Raw genomic sequence first — 15,385 nt, forward strand, 5'->3', positions numbered from 1 at the left:
TACCTCATTATCCAGGACATTAAGACAGACCTTTAAATGGTATTGGTCTCAGTATCAGTCCCTTAAGCATGACACTAGTGATAGGCTTTCCAACTGGACTTTGCATTGCCAGTCACAAGCCCTAGAACCCAACAGTTGAGCCAACTTTCCACACATCTTGTTGTCCACTTATCCAGTCCATATCTCACCAACTGAATTATAAGGATATGATGGGACACTGAAAAAAGTTTTGCCAAAGTCATGGTATTAAACATCCACTGCTCTTTCTTTGATTACAGGGCCAGTTATTTCATCTAAGGGGGCAATCAGGTTGATCTGATCAGGCATGTATGATCTCATAAATCCATGCTTGCTGTTCCCAATCACATTTTCTTCCTTCTTGTGGCTGGGAACACCTTCCAAGAAAATTTGCTCAATAACCTTCCCAGAGAGTGAGGTTAAGCTGATCAGCCTGTAGTCCCCAAAGTCTCCTTCTTGCCCTTCCTCAAAATCAATGTGATGTTTGCCTTTTTCTAGTCACCAGGAACCTCCCACCATCATCACGACCTTTCAGTGATGATAGAATGGCCTTGCAATGACATTAGTCTCCTCTCTCAGCATGCTCAGAATGAATCCCATATAGTGACATGTATTTATGTATGTCCAATTGCCTTAAGTGCACCCTAATTCTGTCTTCCTCTGTTGTGGGTAAAGCTGCACTCCCACAAACTCTGCTGCTAGACTTAGGGACTTCAATAGTTTGAGAGCAAGCATTACCAACTGAAGAGCGTTACTAGATGCCCTTCAGTCCACAAGGACAGATCTTTGAGTCCAGTCTTATTACGGATGTATAAATTATTTCCTTGCTTGACGTGTGACCTGGTAGTTTAGAGTGCGCAGCCTCCTCTTCATCCCTCTCCTGGGACAACCTAAGGACCAACAAGCATGAAACTTGTAGTAGGCACACAAATAAAGGGAGTGACATGATGTCACACCCCTATCTGGGATAAAGACTGAGAACTTGAGATCTTTAGGAGATGGCATGGAAGTTATTTGATGCGTATCTGAAGTGCAAGCACTGGGAGGGAGGAGAAGAACACAGTGTGATGACAGGAACAGCTCACAACACCCTTGGCCACTATTTCTAACAGCATATCTCCATAAATTGCTGTTATCCAGCAAAGACTGTTAGATTAGCCTCAGATTATGAGTGACTATGACCACTTCTCTGAATACCTCTATTTACTCTTGAAAGTGAATTAAAATCCACATGCTACTTTTGGACTAACTTAAAAATTCATGTGCCCATAGAAAGGTACAGTGGAACTGATGATCAAATTTGAGTCTTTTTGAAGCAGGGAATGTGCTTCATGAAGAAGAAACAGAGACACATGCTCCGTTTCCAGAAAAAATAATCCATAAATCTTGCTAGGACAATACAGTCCTGAGAAAAGCTGTGCTACAGGGCACAGCTACCTGTACAGCTATTTTTTACTTGTTACAGTTATCTATTCTCAATCAAAAATGTTCCATAACCATACAAGACTGTTAATTACCCAAAAGCACAGTGTCTCTATTGCATAAATCTATCATGATTTACTTTACCCATTGCTGTGCTATATTTTGACTTACTGAGTCCACTGGGAGATTTTTCTTCGACTCCACTGAAGTCTAGACTTCCCCATCTTGCTTTTAGAGGAAAGACAGCAAGCCTTCTACTGCAGCATACTATGTAATTCTGTTCTCATCTGGTCCACCTAATCACATTCCGAGTTATTAACAAGATTTGGCTATTATAAAAATTTCAAAAAGCTACAATAGTCAACAGAAGAAAATATAATTTAGCAATTTATTTTGGCGAACAAATCTTGTATACGCACTTTTGTGTGTGTGTACCTATATATATATATGTATGTATATTGTAGATATATTTATTTGTGTAAAAAAACCATTAAAATCAAGCTTAAAAATTAAATTTCTTGACTAGCCGGTATGCAGGAAGCACTATATTTCATTAAGGCTTGCTGCCTCTATTTTTACTACTTCTATTTTACAGGCCATTGACAATATTCTCTCCAGTCACTCTACTTCTATTCTGCCATTTGTTTCAGTGTACATTTAGATTCCTTCAGCAACTCTGAGAGCAGTACACCTGTTCTGCTGACACTGCCCCCATATCTTGAACAGTATCTGTTCATAATTCATAGTTTTGCATTGGCTGACCCACTGAAAAAAAATCTGTTATTAGGACCAATATAAACAGAACAGATTTTACACATGCAAAATGGCAATGCAAATTAAAACGTCAAATCATAATAGATATCTGAACATAAAATTCTGCATGACACCCAGATATTCTTCTGGGTTTTTATCTATCTACAGAAGACAACATAGGGTTTTATTAAATATTCATAATTCAAGTGAAAGTCAAGCAAGAATCAAACTCTTCTGACATATATATCTAGCCATTTCAACTGCTCATAGTTTGCTTTCCATTTTAATCCTAATTCAACAGAAAAACATACTATGGGTTTGGAAGTATGCACGAATGAATAATGTAGTGAAGCCTTCTTACATGACTTGGACTCCGGTGACGGTGGAGAAATGTTGGACACGGCAAGGTCGCTCTTTGACTTTTTAGGCTTTTTTGCATTTACCTGCCAAGGTTTATCATAACTTCTAAAATCTCTCCTTGTTCCTTTATTTTCTGTTAAAAGAATTGAATCAGGCAATTACAACATTTGTAGGGTCATTTTTCAAAGACTTAATGAACAATTAATCCAGAAAAAACAAGACCTATCAGTCCCAACCAAAGTCAGCTCTTTTTGTTCTCCTATTTCTGATTTATGCTAAATTTCATATATTTCTTCTGTTTCCTAAACATCAAAATTTAGAAATTCATTAACATGTTTTTCATTAAAAACATCTTATTTTTTGTTATGAAAAAGTCCTTAACCTCCATCTATTCTCTTACATGTTTGACTGCCTATGCTTAAAACTTTACATTTGATATAAATAAAAAGCTGATTTGTCAGGCAACTGACATTTTGACTATCAGCAACTATTTGAGATCTATTATAGTCTGAAACAGATCATCAGTCAATTTTTAAATACAAGACCAACATTCTTGTAGCTTTCTGTACCAATAGTAGCTTGTACCAAAATATCAAAGCTAAAATTTCTACTTTAGAATCAGAGCAGGTATTATTTCAGAAAATTTTTTATGCTTCTGAAGATCTACAATCATAAATTATTCACACTGGAGTTCATAAAGTAGTAAAAGCATCTTCTCATTAAGTGTTCGAATGATGGGTTGTTAAAAATGTGTATTATTAAAGAAAATACCTCAATAGAGGCTAATCTCAGGCACAAATACACCACGGGAGGGAAAAGGAAAACGAAGTGAAGAGAAAGGGAAAGCAAAGAGGACAGCAGGAGAATCAAGGGACCTTTATATGAACCTTCTTTCTCATTGGGACTGGGATTGTTTCCACCCTGTAACTCTGACCCATACTCACATGGTAGGTACATAGGCTGAGCTAATAGCCAACAATATATATTAAACTCAGTATCTACTGGACAAACAGGATTTATTGTGCATGCTCAAAGCCACAGAGTAGTACCTGTTCAGGAGGTACACGTGCATCCAGGAAATCATGGACGAAAGTGTGAGAAGATTATACTGGAGACTGGCCCTTTCCAGCATACAGAACATACCTGATGTTTCACTCTCTGCCCAAAGGGCAGCAGAGCCAGACAACGTTCTCTGAAGCTGACTGCAGTTCCCCTGTTTGGACTGAAGATGATCAATTAGAAATGGGATTGGCTGGTCAGGTGTCTCTGTTATCAGCTTGGTCATCAACTCCTTTAGAAAATTAAAACAAAACAAAAAATTAGTGGGATATTGCACCTAAACTAATCTTGTATTTACCAAAAGTAAAGGAGTAAAGGAAAAGCCTGTTTTCAACTTTGAAGAAAACAGCTGGAAACACCCATGTCCTCAAACTACTGCCAGCTTCACCCTATGAAGTGTTCACATCTGAAGTGCTCTTAGCCTATACAGTCACTCATTCACTGGAATTTACGTTAAACAACCCAACCCCTGCTCCCTGCTCAAATTTACCCAAAACAATCTGCATACTGTTCATTTAACCATTCAGAGCAGTGAGTAGCTCTTCTCTGACCCATACATCCAAGTTTCTTCTCATTGGAAATTTGTGTATCAGGAAGGTTGGTGTATTTTTGATCTCACCCAGACATGGAACAATGATCTGGTTAGAATATGCAGTCATATCTGGGATCTCCAAGGTCTGATCAAACGGGCAGAGATTTTTTAAAGCAAGTCCTCCAAAATACTATTGTACAGGCATGAGCAAATACTTTATTACATTGTTGCAGACATGGATACAAACCCAATGTCAACAGGAAACCATGTCCTATGCCACGCATTGATACTACCTAATTGCTGTTATACACCCTGGCCTTGTAGGGCTGCAGAAAGAGAAGCACTCTCCATACTGCTGCTGAGGTTCTTCCTAGCTCTCTACACATAAAACACAGATTAGGAATCCAGAAAGAAGCTGTGGCTCTGTGCTGGGCATGTGCCCTGAGAGGAAATCAATGACTAATGGGCGAGGTGACCCTCAAATCCACATGGTTCCACAGGAAATCTGTGGCTTCCACTGCAAAAAAAGAAGCTCCATGAAAGTAAAAAATTACAGGAATGTACAACAAAATTAGGACAAAAAACTGGCTAAGTTAAGAGCATGTACTCTCTCTTCATTTACCCCCAAGCATACATCTCACCATAACTTCTACACACTTAAGTCTATCTCTGCTTCATCTTTTCCACACACATTCATTTAATGAATATTTTTTTAAATACCAGTAGTTACTTGGTAGTACCATCAGTCGTATTGGAAGAAGATACTTAAGAGGGAGGATACCAAATAACATGAGTAAACATGAGCAACAGCATGCAGGATTTTTAAGATGCAGCAAGTTATCTTTGTCCACTCCAAGACTTTCCATTCTTTTTATTCAAGTAGTGGTATAAACAATGAGGTACAAGTGAAAATGAGACAGAAACAAGGTCTTCATCTCAGAAAGAGAAATTTAGTTTCAGAAACAAAAAGGAGAAAACATGCCCAGTCTCATGTCTTGTGAAGACATGATCATCTGTGATGTGATTTTTGATAATTATCTCCAGGGAATCAAAAAAAAAAGGTGTCTTTTGTTTTGAAATGGAACTCCACAGGGAGAAATAAAGCTACTTGCTAATTTTAGAAATGGTAAAGCTATGGAGTGTAACTTTATCTAAACTGTCTCTCACCAAGGTAAGAGAAACCCTCTGATATATATCATACAAGAAAAATCCAGAAATTGGAGTAATTCATATTTTGGTTGCTTGGCAACACTCTAACAGCAAACCTTTCTTTTTTTCCCTGCTAAAATGCAGAGTTAGTGACAAGTGGAAAGAGGTAATCTTGTGCTTGTAATGGACGACAACAGCAGTCAGAATTCCAGTGCAGAGGATTCTATTACCAAAGGACAAGTGTCAATCTGTAACAGCTGACTTGTAATTTAAATAATTTCTCTGAATCATGGTTTGAAAATTATTTTTCTGTCTTAGATTAACAAAAACAAGATGATGAGAACTGAGATAAAAAAATTAATAGTGTCAACACATGTAAGACATGCATGGGTGACAATCTATTAATAATACATTACAAAATTAATGTAGCATTTAAAAAGATAATACAGACATGAAAAATTTTAAAATGTCTATGTGTCAATGTAAGACAAATACTAGTTGATTGTTGCCATCACTGACTTGCTTATCACAGGAAGAAATGGTCTTTAATTAACAGAAACAGATGTAATAAATTAAAACTGATTATATGATTCTGTACCTTATTCTGAGACATAGCAATAAAACTAAAGAACGTACTGCACAAAGTAGAAAAAAATAAGTGCTATTCCGATGATGTGATGTGAAGTTAGCTCCTATGCAAAAGGACAACTTTTTTATCTACTGTTAACATATTGATAATTAGGCCTGAGTGATACAGAGATCTGTGCTGTCCCAGAGCATAACCAGTTCTATTCTGTGACAGCAATTAGAAAACTAAAAAGAACTATAGATACAGGTTACTTCTATCTATCTGGAGTAACAAATGAGTTGTACCAATCCTGTACAACTAAAGCAAAAAAGAAATAACATTGTTGGAATCCTCATAAACTGAAAATAGTACGCAGTTCAAAAAAAACCTACCTATTTGTGTAATAAGCCTCAAACTGATTTGCCTCAAGCACTTTCAGAGATATCATTAAAAATAAGTACAACTTCAAGTCAAGACTAAGGTGACTCAGATTATGAAGCCTGCCATTTAAGGAAGACATAGCTTTTTACTATGAGTATTCCATTGCAAAAGGCGAGTGAAGAAGCTTTTAGGGATTTGCTTCTGAAGCTGCTCCAAGCAAGGTGTGAAAGTGGTCTCCAACTTACCACAGCTGGGTTCCTGAACTCTGCAGAATTTGCAAAGAAAACCTCCACCCCAACCAGCAACAACAATAGCAGTGATAATAGCTTCAGACATGCTCTGTGTAAATCCACATTCACACGCAGGAGGTGTTATCTCCTTCCATATTCTCCTGCCACACACACTCTCAGAGATCCCAGAAGTAGGATCACAACTCCATGATCCCCACTGCCTTTGCCCTCCTACCAAATTCTGCCACCCAGTCCAACAAGGGACCTAAATCCATCCGCTCAGCCCCCATCCCATGCTCCTCAAGCTCACGCTTCCTTGGAAACTCTTGTCACCCCCAGCACATTGGCAATTACAAGGAAATATGTTATCTGCCTGTGTTCGGTTGCTTGGCTATGCCATGGGGTGGAGGGGTGGGAGGGGCAACAGAAACAAAAAAAAACCCGCACACCCAAGAAAAAAAGAAAAAACCTTGTTTTTTAAGTAAAAGCATATACTTCACTGAAGGTGAAAAGACATTAGAGATTAGGAAAGCCTATTAGAGGCAGTCTCATCTTAGCACCATTCCCTGGTAAAAGACAAACTATATTAAACTTCTGATGAAATTATTCGAAGTTTATTTGATGCTCTCATCTGTTGCTCAGATGACATCTTAATAGACGGCAGGAATAACATACTACATGGTACTCTAAATATACTCTTACAATTATACTCTTACAATTTTGAAATGTTTCAAAAAAAGATGACAGAAGTGAAGGTATTAAATAAGAAAAACTAAAGTGTACAACAAGTTACAAAAATAAAATTCCTTTTTGGTTAGCAGCAGTCTGATCTGACTCACAATGTGCTAAGTAGGCAAGGTTTCACAAGAAAAAAGAAAAAAAGACCAACTAGTCTCAATGAAGCCGCCTCTGCATTAACAGCAGAATAAAAATGGCATAAGATCACTGAAACTGAAATTCATTTCCTGATGAAAAATTCAACAGAGAAGTTTCAACTATGTGTGAAAACAGAAATGTAAGACAGTCATATGTCTCTTAAAAATATTAACTATACTTTTTGCCTTTCTAGCCCAAATTTCTAAGTTTTCTACTTGTTCCAAATTTCACCTAATTCAAATAAGAAAAATAAAAAGTTTTGTCTACCTTTATAACACATTTTCCCATGCACAGAATGCCTTATAACAACACATAAAAAGTCATGGCAGATTCGGTCTCCATGCTGCCAGATGAGCTGTTCACTCATAATCTCTCTCCTCCTATCTTCTTTCCACTGCTACGTCTTCCTTTTACTCTATGTACTTTTGTCTTTTCTATCAGTGGAACTCACTTCAGTCTCTCCCTTCCAGCTGCGTAACAAGTGAAGAAGCCTGTTCAGATGTCAGTAGCTATTAATTCCCTATGCACCCATGAGAGACACTGCAGCACAGCAAAGGGTTGAAAGGGAACTTCCATGATTACTACAGACTGGAGCACTAGGGTGAATACATTCATTCCTGCTGCTTCCCCACTGCATTGCCCCAAATTAAGTTCTGCCCTGACCAGAATGAGAAAGAATGGGCAGAAAGGTGATACAAGCTCCAGAAAAACTGGCAGTTAACTTCTCCAAGGATTTTACCTTGGACTGTGCAAACCAAAAATGAAACCAGTTCTTTTTACTTTCTTCTATAATGGTATCTTCATATGTTTTTATATTCACTAGTTTTATTAAACTATGTAAGACAGACTGTTTTAAAAGCAATTTGCAAAAGTTGATCTGTGGGTATTTCCAAGAGAAAGATTCATGTACATATTGATAAGGCTACAAAAGATCTTGAAAAAAAACAGGTTTAAACTAGCAACTTAATGTATTAATTCCTTATAAAGAGAATAGTCTCTCACTATTGTGCTATCCTGAGGTCATCCATTAGTTATTCAACGCAGGCTCAAATTTTAATTTCCTTGTGACTGTCCGTGCATTTAATACAAATGAAACAGTCTTCACAGTCTATTAATCATAGGCCAAATTACAAGAAAGGTCTAATTAGCTATGTCTAAACGTACCTATCAGGTTATTAAGTTAATTAAGAGACATTCTATCTTGCCCTGTAATTGATAACAGTAACTACACAACAATCACAGGTTTTGTTTTTAACTATATAGACTTCTACAGACTATTGCAGAGCGTGCACAGATTTTGGCTGTATTATGCTCTCGTTTCGTGGTTTAAATTAGATGTTTAAAGTAGGTTGAGTGAATTGCCCTCAGAAGATGTCTGTCTCTCTCTCCTGACCAAACCAAGAGATGAGGTGGCTTAGCTTTAAATGACAAGGTTTTGATGGGATTCAGTTCCAAATTAAGACAATTAAATACAGCAGCCTTCATACCGACATCAATGGTGATTTTGTCAATGAAGAAGTCAACAGAGCCTAGAGAGCTCCCAGTTGACTAGCCAGTGTATGTCCACTTAGGATAAGAACTGCTCTCCAGGCTCTACTAACTGTACTGGCTATATACCCATTGACTACAATGGAGCTTAGACACTTAGAAGGCAGGCAGACATCTAAATTTACATTTTCTAATCACTTCATATAGGCTGTAAGTGAACAAAGAAGATATAAAATTGAGTGAAAACCTGTGAAAGGGAAGTAAGTTTAATAAACTTTTAGTGATTGACACATTTTTTCTTTAGAATTCCTTTCTGATTTCTGCAGTAATAAAGCAAGGAAATAAAAAAAAAAAATCTAAAAAGTATATTTCAATATTATTATTACTAGCCAAAATAAAAGTCTGCAATTCTTAAATGACAGCAGAAAGGTAAACATAACTGCTTCTACCACAAAATATTATTTTCTATGAAAATTAATGAAAAATACCAGCATCCTTCTTTCAGAAAATAGCTAGGCTTTAAATCTTCTTGAGCAATTCAGAATTAAAAGAAAATCACATTATAGACTATAATCAAAATGGACTTCAACATATTTTAAGCGTTCATGAAATTATGACCACATCTCCCTATGAAATAAATTATTCAACACAAAGCAAATCTCCACATAAACACAATTCACAAGCCTGCGCCATACTAGTTGTTTCAAACTAACCAAGGTAGAAAAACATTGAGAGCAAACCTCTATAGCATTAATAGTCCTATTCAGCTTGTTTGCAAAAATATTCAGACTTTTACCTGGAATTGACTAAAAAATTTTCAACCAACTCTCTCTTTGTTCAAAGCCTCAACACTACAAATTCCTGCCGTTTCAGCTAGCCATGCAGTCAAATTTAGTACCACAAAACTGCAGTACACAGACAGCTTGACACAGACAGCTTGGCACACACCCCACAAAGAAATTACTTTGGATGTATAACTAAAGAGAAAGTATAAAGCTGATATGGTGGCCCTGATATTATGGTGTAAACAAAATTCCGCTAAAGGTGGCACCAGTAGGGAAATCTACAATATGGGACTAGTCGCGTGGGTAACATTTTCAGACTCAGACTACTACCATGCTAAGTCTCAAACTCCTTTTTTTTTTTTGCATCTTAGATCAGGTTGATAACTCTCTGATATACAAAATCGGTGCACTTTTGGATCATACAATGAAAATAATAAAAGGGAGTCTGAAAACAAACATCACTGAATAGCTAACAGTCCTCCTTAAATGTTCATCTACTAAATATCTGTACCAATTCAATAACAGAAGACCAATTTTTGGAGCTATGTTCTAACCATATGTTTAGGGAGACTCTGGAGAGTGGAATGGAAACAACACATTCTTTCCACTATAAACCCTTTGCAAATCATATAGTCAGTTCCCTGAGTTGGATGAACTAGCCCTCCCTGATATAAATCTAACTCATGTATGTAATAGTTGCAAAAATATGCATCATTGATTTACCTAGTGATCCAGAAACAAAAAACTTTTGCATAGATGAGGTCTGGAGGACAATTCTGAAGTTTCACTGAGTAAGCTCATGACAGTTTATCAAACTCCACCATGCACATTGTAACGTGCAATAACTCCCTGAACTTCTTGCTGCATTTTTTCACTTATGTATCCTTTGAGGGTTTTTTTCCTCTTATCTTATTCTTGATATTTCAAATATCTTTGTCCCAAATGTATTATACCACTTCTGAGTTCACAAAATAGCTTCAAACACCTTTGCTCTTTGGCTTTATTATTGAAAGATTTCCTTTCTCCCATTCAATCATTTCAGATAAGAATGCTGTCAAAGGGGAGGTCACTGGTACTAGGTTACTCTAAAACATTAACTACTTCTCAGTAAAAGAACAAAAGGTTAAAGACATGCTCTCAGATATGCCAAGCACGTCAACAGTTATCACATTTTCTCCCATGGTTTTCAAATCACAAAGATTTTCTATGATACCTTACACTTCTTTCAGCAGTCCTGTATCTCTGCATAACAATCTCGCGCTTGTGGAATTATGCCTGCCACATCATTATCTGAACTCAGCAAGAATTTATCAAACGAGGGCAGTTCGTGTTATGGCAGAAACACTGTAAGGTTTCCCTAAAGCATAATTCAGAAATCTTCCTCAGTTTCCACCCACTCTATCAACCAGTGGAAATTCTACCCTGAAGGCGAGGCACTTCACAGTTCAACCAAGAGAAAATGAAAACTACTGGTTTTCTGAAAGGTCTGTAGGATTTTCGTTGAAAGGAATACTCCTAGATAAAGGCTAAGAAAGATATTACAATCCGGACTGATTTCCTTAAATTATAGCCATAAAACAACACTGACTGCACATCCTTGCCTTTCCTAAAACCTAACTCAACAGGCTAGAGCTGATCTTTCTCTGATCAGCTGAAGTAATCTTACTCCAATTTCAAGGTTTAAGGTGAAGCCACTTGTGCTTCTGTGTTCAATGATTCATTACTGTAACTGTTAAAAAATGGCATCATATTTCCACTTTAAACTTCACTGACTTAGCTACTACCTACCTGGAACAAACTTTTTTTCTGAGGGAGGGTGATGCTAAGAACTAAAGCAGTAGGTATTTTTGTGGCTATCTCTGGTGGGTTGACCCCAGCCAGCAGCTAAGCACCCACCAGCCGCACATTCACTCCCACCCCCAGCAGGATAGGGGAAGAATGGGAAGAGAAAAACCAAGAAAAACTCATGGGTCAAGATAAAGACAGTTTAATAAGCAAAGGGAAGAGAAAAAAAAAAAACAAGTGATACCAAGGCAATCACTGACCACCTCCCACTGCCCAGCCAGTCCCTGAGCAATGCCTACTTCAGAAAATTTACCCATCAGCTTTTATTGCTGAGCATGACATTATATGGCAAGGAATATCTCTTTGCACAGTGGGGTCAGCTGTCCCAGCTGTGCCCCCTCGCAGCCTCTTGCCCACCCCCAGCCTGCTCACTGGTGAGCAGAGTGAGGAACAGAGGCGACCTTGACCCTGTGCAAGCACTGCTCAGCAATAGCTGAAAGACTGGTGTGTTATCAACACTGTTTGAGTCACAAATCTGAAACACAGCACCATATGGGCTGCTATGAAGAAAACCAACTCCATTCCACCCAGATCCAGTACAGCACCACTATAGTAATGGTTATTAAGTGTTTATGATTGGTGATCAGAAAAAGAAGGCTGTACATGAAGAAAACAATTGGTGTATTAAGGGATTAACTCAGCAAAGGACTTAAGCTTAGGTATTCTTTATGCATGAGAAGTAAATTATTATAAAGTCAGGTGCATGCTTAAAATGCCTTGATGAATTAGATCACTGCTCTGTGACTGAAGAATTGCAAGCACTTCCATTCTTCCAGGAGCCTACCCAAGAAAAATTAGGACTTTTTTAGAATCTAACTATGCAAATATATTTTGAAGATTGATGGAAATCCTTTCAATTGCATCCCATGGAAACTTGGACAATGCACATTTTCCAAATGTGTGCAGCAACCAATCACACCTGTCAGGTGCTTTTATTTCATTTTTCCCCACCCTGGATCACTTATCCCAGTAAACCTAAAAAATGTAAATACATGTTTCCTGATTATATTGCTCATTAGATACAGTACTGATACATTACCAGAAGAAAAACTTATCAAAAATACATGTTGCATATTCATCAATTCTCATGCTTTTTTCTAGTTCCTAGTCACAGTTTAGGGGAATTAAACTGATTGATTTGTCAATGCTTAAAGAAAATTACTATGCAAGACACGATTTCATACTTTTTTTTTTCTTCCAATTACAGTCACACGATAGTATCTAAAAGCACAATACCAGAAGTATGACATTGATAAATCTGGTCTAGGAATTAAGAGTCCCAAAGTTTTACTACTTAAAATCCCAGAATTCAACACAGTTACTCTTAATTTTTCTGTCAGAAGACAGAAGGACCTAAGTCTGGAGCTGGGCAACAAGTGATGATTTAGTGTAAGGCTGGTGAAAGTCCTAAGCCTACCTAAACTCACAGGCAAGGTGTATACTCATCCCACCCGTTGCCTGGAACAATGTTACAACCACCGAAGAACAGTCCTGGCTATAGGGCGGAAGCAACATCCCCTAATTCCCCTGCTTGCTTCACCACACTGGTAGCTACAAGGTGAGCACTGGGGTTTCGTCTACCAACAGTGGCATGGCCTCAAAGAAAGCACTGTCAAATCCGTTTTTTCATCAAACTCTTCAGAGCCACAAGTTTGATAGCCGGTGCTGTGCTCCTCTCTCCCCCATTTCATATGGCTTGCTACTATTGTTCTGTCTATTCTACACATAAAGCATATACAAGTGACTAATAAGATTACGTTTTTGTAGATAACCTAGCGGCAGCATGAATCTAACATGCTTGTGCCAGAGAGTCACTGCCTTTGATTGCTCCCATGAACTTCTAGTTTAGGTCAGGTGCCAAAGCGCTGCTGAGAGCACAAGCAATTGGAAGAGAAAAGTCAACTTCCAAAAAGCTTAGGGCTCAGCCACACCCCAAATAAATTCATAGCCTAAGTAAAGACTATTTTCTAACACAAGAGTTTCATCACCGCTGAATTTCACAGTATTGAATTCTACCAATACTGAAAGTATCAGGCTAACTCAGAAAATGGTCTGTGAAACATTTCAAAGCAATCCGAATCAGATAACTTAAAAACAGAGCTTAAATACAGTAATTTAAATTCCTTATAGGAATAGGATTTCTGTTCTCATGCAGAAAAAATACATACACATGGGGGCAAAATGTGCATAGCTGGAAATACTGAATATATTCAGTATTTTTTATTATTCTTATGGGTATCAATGCAAAAGAGTGAAAAAGATTTTCCAGTATTTTGCATATATTCAAGAGAATACATTCATTATCATTGTAGTGACTGGACAACTGAGGTAAATGATAATTCATATACTCATTAATGTATTCATAATATACAGTCCAAACTCTACGTAAAACATAAAAGCATTAATTCCTTCTCTTTTAAAAAGACATTTATTTGCTGTAAAATTACATTAACATAAATCTTGATATCACAGGCTGTGATTTATCTTAGAATTTAGAAATGCATGTAGTCCATGAATTTTCCCAGTAAGTCAGTCAAGTTTATATCATTTACATGTAACAAAATGGCTCTCCATACCCATGAAATACTGACATTCAAAATGAACAGTCTAAATTTTCTCTACTTCATATTTCATCCTTTTAAAAGCCTGTCACAACTTTGCTAGCTATATAACAAAAACTGGTGGTGAGCAGTCACATTAGAAGGCCTGATATTTTACTTAGATAACTTCCCCTCTGGATAGCAGTACTGAAGTGAAGAAAAAATTACAATATGACATTTACATGTCAACAGTTAACATTTAAAAAATTTGTTTAAAATCAGTTTTCCTACAAGTTCTTTTATTTTTTCACATTTCTATTTTAAAAGCTACTAACTGTATGCCAGACCGTGGCACCTGAGGCAGAACACCAGCAGGAGCAGAACTCTCCCAAACAGTGACTTCCTGAAGAAGACACTGTAAGTCATTTAACAGTGCATACCACTACAGACGTTTCCCACTGGGAACCGTTTGGCAGTCAACCACACAGCAAAAGAGCACACTCAGGACTCTTGAGTGAGCTGTGGACATGCATTTCTGAATCCTTGATCCTTCACTCAACTCAGTCACGCAGCTTTGTCTACTCATTAGTTTCAGCATAGTGGGTATGCTATCAGTCACCAAATGCTCATTTATCCAAAGGATAATTTACCAGCAGGCATTAAGGAAGTCTTCTGAGGCTGATCTCACATGAATGAAGGAGACAACAAAACAAGAGAAAACCAAATCAGTAATAACGTACCTAGCATAAAGACAAATATTTGGAAGTGCAAGTAAAAAAACTGAGCTCCAGGGTCACAGACCTAAGGCTTTAAATTCTTGAATCTTACCAGAAATCTCTTGGGGGGGGGGGGGGGGTGTATATATCTATGTACAGAAATTTAAGTAATCTGCAGTTCTAGAAAAAGAAATTCTAGTTTTATTGGAATGTCCACAGTACAAATTTCAGCATACCACTTCAGACCTTCTGGGCCATTTTGAGGCGGTCACCCAGTTCAGGCTTTGGACTGAAGTTCAAATCGTACCACTTGCACAGTGCTACTTAGGTAGTGGCTTTACTATACAAACAGTTTTGAAATCATCCTTTGAACTAAGATACTACAATCATACACTGGCCATAAATTTAGAATTAGAAATAATGGTTTTGTTCACTTACACATCATCCACTTTCTTTAATGAAGTCCCTTATAATAAATTTACTTCTGAAGTATGAGCACAATCTAATGGACAATTTTAATCTAATGGATTTATTTTTAAGTATGGTTTATTACAAAAGAGAGATAGTGAATCTGTTTAATTTTCAGTTCGATCATTTAAAATTAACTTTAAAGTTTTTACTGCCAGAGTTCAAATAATTATTTCAAGGACTGTGGGGTTATGT

At 37.3% G+C, this 15,385-nt stretch overlaps 1 protein-coding gene across 1 annotated transcript in view; it reads right to left on the minus strand.

The window, feature by feature from the left end:
- Window positions 1-15,385, minus strand: part of C3H8orf34 (chromosome 3 C8orf34 homolog) — a 165,106-nt gene that overhangs the window by 127,735 nt on the left and 21,986 nt on the right. Inside the window, exons 2-3 of the mRNA XM_059815599.1 lie at window positions 3,697-3,844; window positions 2,555-2,686 (exon numbers count right to left, since the gene is read on the minus strand). Coding sequence (XP_059671582.1) covers window positions 2,555-2,686; window positions 3,697-3,844 — 280 coding nt within the window. The remainder of the gene's footprint in view (window positions 1-2,554; window positions 2,687-3,696; window positions 3,845-15,385) is intronic.

This window comes from Gavia stellata, chromosome 3 (assembly GCF_030936135.1).
Source record: "Gavia stellata isolate bGavSte3 chromosome 3, bGavSte3.hap2, whole genome shotgun sequence".
NCBI lineage: Eukaryota > Metazoa > Chordata > Aves > Gaviiformes > Gaviidae > Gavia > Gavia stellata.